Here is a 13,400-nt window from a genome sequence, read left to right as displayed (position 1 = left end):
CTTCATCGTCCAAAGAAGAACGCTCATCCAGAGCCAAACATTCTTGGTTTGAGCCCCGCGGCTGTACTCACTGCGCTGTCCTCGGGTGGCGGTTCCAACATCTTCCACGGCTTCATCTACATCTGCATCTCTGACATTCTCTATCAGCTGGAGAGACAGAACAGCAGACAAGTCATTGCTATCAGATGTGTACTCTGCTGTGTTATCAGAGAAGGATATACGCCATATTTGTGGTATATACTATAGCATGTATACAGATGTAGTAAGCTTTAACTTGCTGCTTGCTTGCTGCCAGATAACTTGCTGCGATGTAATAGCTTGTCACAGAAGCCACTAAAGCCATTGACAAAGCTTAGTTAAAGTCTTGTCCCCCAGTGTATTCAGTCTGTTTTAAGAATTTTTTACATTTTCCATGTCATTATGTCAGTTTTTTAAAAAGTATTATATCCTGCAATTTTCATTCTGGCCACTAAGCCTAATAATAGAGTAACACTTGCCGGTTCTGTAGGGATATTTTTTGCATCAGTCACCTGATTTACATTACAGACATAACAGATAGCATAGCAGCAGAAGATAACACCTCTATAGAGAACACTACATGACACCCATTATTACATCTACTACTGACCTTTCCCTACACAAACGCTTTCATACACCTTAATGAGCTAGATTCCAGACTATTAATCTCCCTATATCAGTATACTATTGTATATTGTATACTGAGGTCATAGTAACTGTACATATACCTTACACTAATGTTCTAAGGCATTTCATCTATTAACAATGGAATATGATGGGCACAATTCACTTTAAAATGTGATACTATAGCAGGAGACAAGAACCTGTGCCTGAGATGTGATATTTAGTACAGCAAATTACTAGAAACAGTTATCACAAAAGTATATGCCATGTATTTCTTACACATTCCTCTGATTTACTATCCTTGGTATATGTAACATATCCTCTCAGTAATGTTACTTTGTGTATTATTCATGTGCTGCTATATCACTGTGTTATTCCTATAATGGGACATCATATAGCCTGCATCTAACATTGTAGGTGTTGTATTGACATTACTGTGTTTATTATCCTTCAAATGTGACATCTCTGTGTATACTATCCTTGTACTGTGACATCACTATGTGTATTATCCCTGTCCTGTGACATCACTGTGTGTATTATCCCTGTCCTGTGACATCACTGTGTGTATTATCCCTGTACTGTGACATCACTGTGTATATTATCCCTGTAATGTGACATCACTGTGTGTATTATCCCTGTACTGTGACATCACTGTGTGTATTATCCCTGTGCTGTGACATCACTGTGTGAATTATCTCTGTACTGTGACATCACTGTGTGTATTATCCCTGTACTGTGACATCACTGTGTGTATTATCCGTGTACTGTGACATCACTGTGTGTATTATCTCTGTACTGTGACATCACTGTGTGTATTATCCCTGTACTGTGACATCACTGTGTGTATTATCTCTGTACTGTGACATCACTGTGTGTATTATCTCTGTACTGTGACATCACTGTGTGTATTATCTCTGTACTGTGACATCACTGTGTGTATTATCCCTGTACTGTGACATCACTGTGTGTATTATCCCTGTACTGTGACATCACTGTGTGTATTATCCCTGTACTGTGACATCACTGTATGTATTATCCCTGTACTGTGACATCACTGTGTGCATTATCCCTGTACTGTGACATCACTGTGTGTATTATCCCTGTACTGTGACATCACTGTGTGTATTATCCCTGTACTGTGACATCACTGTGTGTATTATCCCTGTACTGTGACATCACTGTGTGTATTATCTCTGTACTGTGACATCACTGTGTGTATTATCCCTGTACTGTGACATCACCATGTACATGATCACCTGATTTGTGACATCACTATGTACATTTTCCCTATGCTGCAACTTAGAGCACATTATGACACCACTGTGCACATTATCACTGTGTGTACTATCCTTGTGCATAAGGAAGACCATAATAAGTTTTACTAGGGACTACATGGGACCTTGTTATGTTCTTGCAGATTGATTTACAAGTCATTATAAAGTTATATTAACCGGATATTCATTAATGCAGAGATACCACTGACTATCACCTACATATAAACCTCTGGAGGCCATAACCTCTACTTCAGACCTGCCTGCTCATAGGCCCCTAGAAATGGAAGAGATTTATTCCATACAATAGTTATGTGAAACCATGGAAATCGCACAATAACATTATGTCTCACAAGCTTTCATCTAGAACCTTAGACAAATCTCCAAGGAATGAAGACTAAGACACTGACATATGGAGTAAATGGAGTAAATGTTACATTGCACAAGCCTGGACTCTGACGTCTCTCTTATACGGCCATATGAAATAACATATGAAGTTTCTCTAATTTATTGATTAATGGTTGGGATGAAATTCACGTGTGACTGTAAAGTAAGGTCTATACGACTGACAAGTGTTGTTTGACATTTTTGCCATGTATTCGTTTTCTAACCTGGATATGTTATTCAGTCCCTGGATTATGGCAGCATTCCTTCTTTAGGACAATGAAATGGTTAATGCCAACGTCAGTGCCAAAAAAGGACAAATAACCCGTACCCATAGGGAGCGCTGTACTCCATTGTCTCATCAGTCCCATAAATAGAATAAAGCAATAGTTTTCTATGGCCGTCCAATAATCCAGAATATTCCATTAGCTGATCAGTGCGGGGGTCAGGTGTTGGACTCCCACAGATCATATACTGATGACCTATCCAAGGATAAGTTATCAAACTGAAAAATGCATTTGCGGCCAAAAATCTCCTTTAATACTGGAGTACTCGAAGTCTGTAATTTAATCCGATGTAGGATCCCATTATACAATGCAGCAGAAATCTTATTTATATAAGGTCGGATAAGCTAATACAGGTATGTCACCAAATGTCAAGTGGTTTCATTAGCAACCAGGTGAACTATGAATACAGCTCTGGAGGATCAGTAGAGAATATGTAAAACAAATATGGTATGTGAAAAGTATATAAAATGCTCTAAAGAAAATGTGTCCCAGGAAATGACCTATTATTTAAATATTATTTTTTTTTTATGTTAAACATATTTTTTTATAATTTTTGGTGATGTTTTTAATTTTCTAATTTATTAGTTATATTAATAAAATCCTGTAATTCCAACTGTTGCTAACTAAGCCTAACACATTCTGTGACTTCCTCTAGAAGGACCATGGGCCATAGACACAATGATCTAGAGCAGACCCTATTGAGTTTTATGGGAGAGTTTTCTAGGCAGTGGTGTACCTAAAGTCTTGTGGGCCCGTTGCAATCTTTTGTCCAGGCCCCCTACCTCCTTATCTGGTGCCAAGGACTTTAATCCACCTTAGTGTGGTTAGGGTAATCTGGGGGTCTCCTTGGTTTATGGGACAGATGGAAGCTGCAATCTCTATACTGATACCAGTGCGTATGGGCCCCTAAGGCTCCTGGGGCTGCGTGAGACTGGACCCTCTGAACCCCCTCAAGTTACACCCCTGCTTCCAGGCAAGGTCTGTGAACTGGGCAGAGGTCCAGGGCCGCCATCAGGAATTTTGGGGCCCCATACAGCCTAAGTGTCAGGGCCCCCCCGCCGCCATTTTAAAACTACTTTATTTTGCATCATACCAATTCTGTATTACATTTCCCTTTATTTAGCAGCATTACAAGGCTTAATCAGATTCTATTTGCAGGTAAAATCTGCTATGTGTGACAGCGCCTATAGAGAGCCAACACCATCTATAAGAGCCCTCCTAATAAATCCTCAGGGCTTATTCACATTGTGTTTTTGGCCTCCCTTGCCGGGATCCGTTGGTAACCAGTCAGAATCAGCTGTCAACTTATCCCTGCACGAAGAACTGGCCATTAAAAAAAAAAAGGGGGGGCCTGCAGTTCTCCGTGCAGGGATAAGTGGGGAGCTGATTGTGACTGGTTACCAACGTATCCCGGCAAGGGAGGCCAAAAACACAATGTGAACACTCCTTTAAAGTGAAAGTCCCACCCCCAAACAGGCTGCTATGCTAGTAGTATAGCGGCCTACATCATTATTAATACAAAGCACACATACCTTTGGAGGTCTTGTGTGCTTTATAGTTCTCCAGCTAAAAACTTATATGTTATATATTATTGCCCCAAACGTTCCCTCTCCGCAGTGCCGCACACCCGATGCCCCAACAATCCCCCTTCCCCCCCGTCCACCTTCTAACATCTTTCCATTGCCCCCTGTACCCATACCTCCCAAGTTTTGAAGAACCAAAAGAAGGACAAAATGTGCGGCGCGCTTTGCGCGCCGCGGCAAATTTAGCCCCGCCCACTGTTATGTTGACTTCACCCATTCTCATTAATTTTTCATGTGCCCACACACAGTATAATCCTCCTACAGTCACCCGTACATTATATGTCCCCCCTCTATCTCTCCCCCAGCTTCATATACACCCTTCATCTGCCCCCAGTTTCATGTCCACCTATCCATTTCTACCCCCAGTTTCATGTCCCCCCCTCCATCTCTGCCCCCAGTTTCATGTCCCCTCCATCTCTGTCCTGTTTCATGTCCCCTCCATCTCTACCCCCAGATTCATGTCCCCTCCATCTCTGCCCCCCAGATTCATGTCCCTCCATCTCTGCACCCATATTTATGTCCCCTCCATCTCTGCCCCCATATTCATGTCCCTCCATCTCTGCCCCCAGTGTCATGCCGTCCTCTCTCTGCCCCCAGTTTCACGTTCCACATTGCACTGACTGACTTACCTTCTCCTTCGTTCCCTCGCAGCTCTCTGCACGCCTCTCTCTCACTGGCGCACAGTTATAGACGCGATGTGAAGTCATCACATCGCGTCTACAAGCCAGTAGCGGAGGCGGCGAAGCGAGGAGCTGACACAGGTCAGCTCCTCGCTTCAACCGCATATGTGACAGCGAGAAAGGCGCACAGCGGCGAAGCAAGGAGCTGACCTGTGGCAGCTCCTCTCTTCGCCGCCGGCTACTGGCTTGTAGACGCGATGGCTGAAGCGAGGAGCTGACCTGTGTCAGCTCCTCGCTTCGCTGCTGCCGCCGGCTACTGTAGACGCGATGTGATCACATTGCGTCTACAAGCCAGTAGCAGCGGCGGCGGCGAAGCGAGGAGCTGACACATGTCAGCTCCTCGCTTCAGCCGCATATGTGTCAGCAAGAGAGGCACGCAGCGGCGAAGCGAGGAGCTGACCTGTGTCAGCTCCTTGCTTCAGCCGCGTATGTCTTCAACTCAGATCTGCATCCTCTGGATGCAGATCTGAATTGAAATAGGACATACAATAACTGCTACGGGCGCCAGGGGGCCGGCACACGGCGGGCCAAAACCGGGCCCCCCCCATTTTTCAATTTGGCCGGGCCCCTGACGCCAGTAGCGGTAGTACTGGCCTATCGGCGGCCCTGCAGAGGTCATTGTGTAGCAGGGAGGGGGGAGTAGATAACATATGAAATCCTCTAATGTGTGGTGAATTCTGTGTCTTATCTATATATACATGATCATTGTGATCACCAGGGTGCTGTAAGTGAAGGGATTGCTGCAAAGAAATCTCCTACAGAGAAAAGGAAGTCTCAACATATTATATGGCCGTACCGCTTTCTTCCTTCGCTGGCGTTGTGCTTTCAAAGTTTTCCTCAGCTGCTCCACCTCGGCATCATCATCAACATCTTGAAGTTCCTGATGAGAAAAACAAACCCAAAGAGTGATTAAAAACAATATAGCTTAAAGGTGTTTTCTGGGCTAAGACTAGTTAAGATGTATCCTAAGTATAGGTCATTAATATCAGATTGATGGGAATCCGACTCCTGGCGTCCCCACCAGTCAGCTGTTCTCAGCAGCGGATACACAGGGAATGGAATAGGAAGCAAACAGCTCCATTCTCTGTGCAGTGGTCAGACCAGGTACTGCAGATCAGTTCCCATTTGCTTTATGATGCTATCAGTACCAGAATGACCGGGGCTCTACTGTCCTGTACTTAAAGCATCATTTCGGTATGGGACAGCAGACTGGTGGTTGAGCTGGAACTCACGATCATTAATCACTATGAAATTGTCAGTTCAATTCAGCCGAGCCATGGTCAGTCCTATACTGCTTCCTGGCCCCAATACAGCCACATGAACTGGCCCTAAGACTGGTGTATACAGCCTTCATGAAATGTCTCCGGCTTTTATAGGACAGATCGGCTCCGGCTGGTCCTCTACATCACACCATGAATTACAGAAGTTTTGGAACATTATCCAGTACTTACAGATACAGAGCTAGGAAATGCCATAAGAATTCCCTCATCTAGAAAAGCGCCATAGACCTCAGCACTGACATGTCTGATATAATCCTGCCAGCCATACACTGGGATGATGATAAGACTTACTAAAAACATGAAATCCAGTAGACATGCCTCACATATAACAACACCGACCGCTGCGATAAAACGGAGGGTCAATGTAGTGCTCTAATGTGTCTGCCCAAATATATTATGTAATCCTGTAATAGCCATTGCCCAATATTGTGTTATTATATGTATTATTGTAACATTTCTGCTGGTGAAGGGACAATCCAATAACTGTATATCAAGGATTTCTGCCGTACTCTGGAGCATCTCAGCAAGGTTTATAGGTTGGACTTTATCCAACTATATCAAATCTATAAGAAATTGGTACGGCTATTGGGGCCCTGCAACTAAGAGGGGCCATTTCCACTAAGACATAAGCGGCAGTGAGTAATGACTAAGGACAGTGGAAGTGATGTCACAGTGTATCAGGTGACCTATTGTGCGGATGTTATTCATGTGATACGATATAAATGTGTACATAATCCCTGTCTTGTGATATGCTTGTATAACTCCTGTGATGTAATGTCAGTATATGGTAACTAGCTCCATGACATCACTGTGTGCCTTTTCCCTTTACTATGACATCACTCCCTGTACTTTGACATCACTTTATTAATCATGATCATGTGACATCACTGGCCCTGATTTACTATTGTGGTTTAGACTAGACACTGGAATAAACATGGCACATCTCTGTCGCATCTTGGTTGAGCTACAATTTTCCAACATGCTCAACACATTGTGGTGGAAAAATTCTGACGCAAAGTAGGCTAACTAAAGAGTGGTATAGATGCAGCCCAGTCAGTCTAAAGATACGCCAGATTTATCATCCAGCATCAGTCACTGTGATAAATCTGGTGTATGATCAGACTGCATGTCTAAATTTGTACTGTCTGACTAATAGTAAATCTAGGCCAAATTTTTTATTCTTCTTGTGAAATTATTGGCCCAGATTTACGAATACTGTCTACGGCCAGGGCCCCACGGGACGTAAACGCCGCAATTTTCCCGCAGCGGAGACGCTGCGGGAAAAATCGCGGCGTTTTACAGTGCAAGCATAGGGGTACTGTACTGTGACATCACTGTGTACATTATCTCTGTACTGTGACATCACTGTGTACATTATCTCTGTACTGTGACATCACTGTGTACATTATCTCTGTACTGTGACATCACTATGTGTAATATCCCTATACTATGACATCACTGTGTGTATTATCCCTGTACTGTGACATCACTGTGTACATTATCTCTGTACTGTGACATCACTATGTGTAATATCCCTATACTATGACATCACTGTGTGTATTATCTCTGTACTGTGACATCACTGTGTGTATTATCCTGTACTGTGACATCACTGTGTGTATTATCCCTGTACTGTGACATCACTGTGTGTATTATCCCTGTACTGTGACATCACTGTGTGTATTATCCCTGTACTGTGACATCACTGTGTGTATTATCCCTGTACTGTGACATCACTGTGTGTATTATCCCTGTACTGTGACATCACTGTGTATATTATCCCTGTACTGTGACATCACTGTGTGTATTATCCCTATACTGTGACATCACTGTGTGTATTATCCCTGTACTGTGACATCACTGTGTATATTATCCCTGTACTGTGACATCACTGTGTGTATTATCCCTGTACTGTGACATCACTGTGTGTATTATCCCTATACTGTGACATCACTATGTGTATTATCCCTGTACTGTGACATCACTGTGTGTATTATCTCTGTACTATGACATCACGGTGTGTATTATCCCTGTACTGTGACATCACTGTGTGTATTATCCCTCTACTGTGACATCACTGTGTGTATTATCTCTGTACTGTGACATCACTGTGTGTATTATCCCTCTACTGTGACATCACTGTGTGTATTATCTCTGTACTGTGACATCACTGTGTGTATTATCCCTGTACTGTGACATCACTGTGTACATTATCTCTGTACTGTGACATCACTATGTGTAATATCCCTATACTATGACATCACTGTGTGTATTATCTCTGTACTGTGACATCACTGTGTGTATTATCCTGTACTGTGACATCACTGTGTGTATTATCCCTGTACTGTGACATCACTGTGTGTATTATCCCTGTACTGTGACATCACTGTGTGTATTATCCCTGTACTGTGACATCACTGTGTGTATTATCCCTGTACTGTGACATCACTGTGTGTATTATCCCTGTACTGTGACATCACTGTGTGTATTATCCCTGTACTGTGACATCACTGTGTGTATTATCCCTATACTATGACATCACTGTGTGTATTATCCCTGTACTGTGACATCACTGTGTATATTATCCCTGTACTGTGACATCACTGTGTGTATTATCCCTGTACTGTGACATCACTGTGTGTATTATCCCTATACTGTGACATCACTATGTGTATTATCCCTGTACTGTGACATCACTGTGTGTATTATCTCTGTACTATGACATCACGGTGTGTATTATCCCTGTACTGTGACATCACTGTGTGTATTATCCCTCTACTGTGACATCACTGTGTGTATTATCTCTGTACTGTGACATCACTGTGTGTATTATCCCTCTACTGTGACATCACTGTGTGTATTATCTCTGTACTGTGACATCACTGTGTGTATTATCCTGTACTGTGACATCACTGTGTATATTATCCTGTACTGTGACATCACTGTGTATATTATCCCTGTACTGTGACATCACTGTGTATATTATACCTGTACTGTGACATCACTGTGTATATTATCCCTGTACTGTGACATCACTGTGTATATTATCCCTGTACTGTGACATCACTGTGTGTATTATCCCTGTACTGTGACATCACTGTGTGTATTATCCCTGTACTGTGACATCACTGTATTATCCCTGTACTGTGACATCACTGTGTATATTATCCCTGTACTGTGACATCACTGTGTGTATTATCCCTGTACTGTGACATCACTGTGTGTATTATCCCTGTACTGTGACATCACTGTATTATCCCTGTACTGTGACATCACTGTGTGTATTATCCCTGTAATGTGACATCACTGTGTGTATTATCTCAGTACTGTGACATCACTGTGTGTATTATCTCAGTACTGTGACATCACTGTGTGTATTATCCCTGTACTGTGACATCACTGTGTGTATTATCCCTCTACTGTGACATCACTGTGTGTATTATCCCTCTACTGTGACATCACTGTGTGTATTATCTCTGTACTGTGACATAACTGTGTATATTATCCTGTACTGTGACATCACTGTGTGTATTATCTCTGTACTGTGACATCACTGCGTGTATTATCCCTGTACTGTGACATCACTGTGTGTATTATCCCTGTACTGTGACATCACTGTGTGTATTATCCCTGTACTGTGTCATCACTGTGTGTATTATCCCTGTACTGTGACATCACTGTGTGTATTATCCCTGTACTGTGACATCACTGTGTGTATTATCCCTGTACTGTGACATCACTGTGTGTATTATCCCTGTATTGTAACATCACTGTGTTTATTGTCCGTATCATGTGACATCACAGTGTTTATTCTCCCTGTACATATATATTACAAGTGTATGATAGTAATGTATCTGTGCTATTCTAAGTAGCCTACAATTCATTCTTGTATGTAGACTACATTGAATTACATTTTCTGTAGCATGTGCACAGGGCTGCAGAAACTGTGCTGCAATTCATCAAACCTGATTAGTGTGAACTGACCCATCCCATCCATATGACATGCATTACATTGTCACTAAGCCATTCTACAGTTGGCTTCTGTTTAACACCTTCCTAGCAACATCCATACAATTCACTGGCCCCTCCCCACAACAACCACATGTAACCTCTTCACTGCTGGGGGATACACTTCCATATTGACACCTAAAGTGCCAGCAATGAAAGCTACACACAACCTATGAGAAGAAATCTCCCTGCCAGTGCAAATAAACTAAATTCTAAACACGGAGCTGTAGAAGGAGCAGCAGAAAGGGTTAATAGAATGTTTACAAATAGATACAATGTATCAGCCAGCACAGGATACAATAACTCACCTCCACTACCATCTTCTTCCTCTCCTCTGTACCCCTCATGCTGTGGGCTCCTGTGCCAGGGCTGCCAGGCTTCTGCTGGGTATTTCTGATGCCAGTCAGCTCCTGTATGCCGCCTGCAGCAAATTCATGTCAGATCTGCAGGGTTTATAGATCAGTATTCACACATGACTGCAGGGTGAAGTCTCCTGAGCTGGTCACTTACTATCACTGGGGCAGCACAGACAACATAGTAACTGTAGGCAGCCATTGTATGTAGAGCCCCTCCCACTCCCAGCATCCCCTCCTGTGTGATGGGCTGGACTGGGATCACACTGGGATTGAGCTGGGGAAAACTGGTGAGGCAGCCTGGAGTCTTCCCACAGGACACAGATTTGCTGAGAGTTGTAGTTCCACAGATCCTCAGCTATGATATAAATAAATTCAGCCTGTTCAAAAAACATCTAGGAGTTTATTATAGTTGTAGCTGTTTATGGATTACAGTATATGTAACTTTACAGGGGTTGTCACTCCAATATCCCACACTCCTAAAATGCAAACCTGTCCAATCTTACAGACGTGCAGTGTCCACATTAGGTTACCATTATGGAGTACCATTGTGATCCTACTAGTCACAAAAAAATCAATGTCCGATCCATGGCACCCTCAGGGGTCATAATACAGCTCCATTACACTGGAGCACTGGGATCAGGTGAGTATGTTTTTTCACCTTCCCTGCCCGCCTGCTGCAATACTAAAATATCTTTTAAGCCGGGGCACCATGGGACGTAAACACGGCAATTTTACAGTCAGGGCAAAATGGATGGGATTCTAGCGAATCCCATGCCCACTTTGCAGTAAAAATCGCGGTGCAGACACGGCGCGATTTCCAAAACCGGTGGTGTTTTGGAAATAGCAGTATGTCAATTATACTACGGAAACACCAGCAGTTTCCCCATAGGTATAATTGTAACAGAAAGTCCATGGAGGAAACCTCAGCGAACTTTCTGTCTAAAGCACTGCAGGAAGAACTATGATGCGATGCCGCTGCGGTTTTTCCTGCAGCGCTTTTTTCCTTCAGGACGTCCCACATTGCAGAAAAACAGCTTTTTTTTTTGTTGCAGTTTTTTGAGCCAAAGTCAGGAGTGGATTGAGCAGAAAGTAAGGCTGCAGCCAGCAGCGCAGCGGTCGGCGGAAGCCGCCATGATGTGGCCGGAAGATGAGGCAGTGGTAGTTAGGGGGCGGAGCCTATCCGGCGCGTGTTGCTAAGGGGAGGCATTATTAGGCAGAGACGCCTCCCCGTGCTCAGATCGCCGCGGGAAGGATTTTTGAGAGGACGCACGCTGCGCCTCCCCCCCCCCAGAATGGCAGAGTTGGACGGCCTCCTGGCTCAACTGCGCGCTGCTGCCGGCAACGAGAATGCCGCTTGGGTTGCGGAGCAGGTGAGGGCATTGGTTGACCGGGTTCCGCCGCCCCCTGGGCCTTCTTCCCGGGTGTTGCTTCTCCCCCGCCGCCATTACCTGCTCCCAGTCCTTCCCCAGCTCCGGTGGGCGGGGCCTTGTCCCGCAGGCCTAGGCGGACCAGGCCCCGGGAGCGGTTAAGCCCCGAACACTTAGTTAGGTCCCGGCCTCGCTTAAGGAGCCCCTCCAGGGACCCGCAGCACCGCGGGGGGCGCCCTTCAGCCTCGGGCAGCCGCCCCCGGTCCAGGCGGAATCCGTCCACGCGGGCTGGACCCACAGCTGTAAGGGGGAGGAGCCAACGGCCCGCTCGGCCCCTCCCTTTGCAGCTTGACTCCACTCCATCTTCCTCCGATGTGGTTGCGGGGACCCTGCCTGGCGATGCTCCGGTCGGGGGAGTCCCTGGTCTACAAGGACTTGACTCTTCTTCGCTTCCTGGTCCTGCACGCCGGCTGCCAAGCGTAGTCGGGCGTCCTGTGTTGCATGGGGGTCCTCTGGCTGCTGCGGTTGGGCGGGTGTCCGACCGTTCCTCAGCTGATATGTATCCTGCTCAGGGTCACGGCTGCCCCTCGTGCCATGGGGTGCGCCCTGCTTCGCCTTCAGTGGATCTGTTACTTGATGGAGAAGATGGCCGCTTCGGCTCGCCGCGTCTGGATTCGGGATTGGCGGCTGGCGGAGACACAGCATCTGCGCAGCCAGGTGAGTGTTTGTCCTTGTCACACTCTGTTCCTGCTATTTTTCGTACACAGGGGGCGGTTTCGGAGGGGGTTGCAGCGGGGCCCAGTGAGGTGTTGGGTAGTGAGGGTGCGCGGGGCTTAGGGGAGGAGTTGCGTGAGGTTTTGGGTAGTTTGAGGGATGTGTTGGCGCGTGTGGGAGGCCCCCCTGGGTCCAGCGGGTCGCCTGTTTCAGCATGGGTGGGTTCCCCTCCCCCGTTGATAGTGCTGCCGTCCGATGGTTTGGTGCGGCGGGAGGCGGGGGTGGCGGTTTCGGTGCAGACGGACTCGGAAGGTGGGGATGGTATTCGGTTAGACGATAGGGCACACAGGGAGATTTATTTATGTTATGAGTGTCCCCTGGGTGCTCACCTTAAGAAGGAGGTTAAAGAAAAGATTTGGCGTGATGAATACGTCGAGATTTTTTCTTTGCTTCCCCTCGCCAAATTTAATTTGGACAAAGGTAAGCGGGATGATAGCAAGAAGGAGGAGGAAGAGAAGCGCCGGTGGCGCCTTATTCCTCAGACATTTGTTAATTGGTTGCAGGCCTTTTCCATTATGGCTAGTGTTATTGGGGCTAGTGGGGCCTCAGCCTTAAGGGGATTATCCAGTTTATAGCATCGATGACCTAGCTTTAGAATAGGACATTAACCACTTCAGTGCCGGGCCAATTTGTGGTCCAGGAACAGACACATTTTCAGTTTTTTTTGTATGTGCGGTTTTGAGGGCTGTAACATTTTTCCCGTATGTCTCATTCAACTAATTTTTGCGTCTTTTTTCGGGGACACATAGGGCTTTATTTTTATGTTGT

General features: G+C 45.2%; 1 protein-coding gene across 2 annotated transcripts in view; it reads right to left on the bottom strand.

Annotated features, from left to right (window-relative positions):
* CC2D2A (coiled-coil and C2 domain containing 2A) overlaps positions 1–10,697 on the bottom strand; it is a 67,126-nt gene extending 56,429 nt beyond the window's left edge. For both annotated transcript variants that reach the window (XM_075260316.1, XM_075260324.1), the window contains exons 1-3: positions 10,444–10,697; positions 5,644–5,727; positions 72–147 (exon numbers count right to left, since the gene is read on the bottom strand). In XM_075260316.1, coding sequence (XP_075116417.1) covers positions 72–147; positions 5,644–5,727; positions 10,444–10,482 — 199 coding nt within the window. In that variant the 5' untranslated portion in view covers positions 10,483–10,697. The remainder of the gene's footprint in view (positions 1–71; positions 148–5,643; positions 5,728–10,443) is intronic.
* Between the last annotated feature and the right edge of the window lie 2,703 nt (positions 10,698–13,400).

The sequence above is a fragment of the Leptodactylus fuscus genome, chromosome 1 (genome assembly GCF_031893055.1).
Source record: "Leptodactylus fuscus isolate aLepFus1 chromosome 1, aLepFus1.hap2, whole genome shotgun sequence".
Lineage (NCBI taxonomy): Eukaryota > Metazoa > Chordata > Amphibia > Anura > Leptodactylidae > Leptodactylus > Leptodactylus fuscus.
This window is presented reverse-complemented; position numbering and strand designations above follow the sequence as displayed.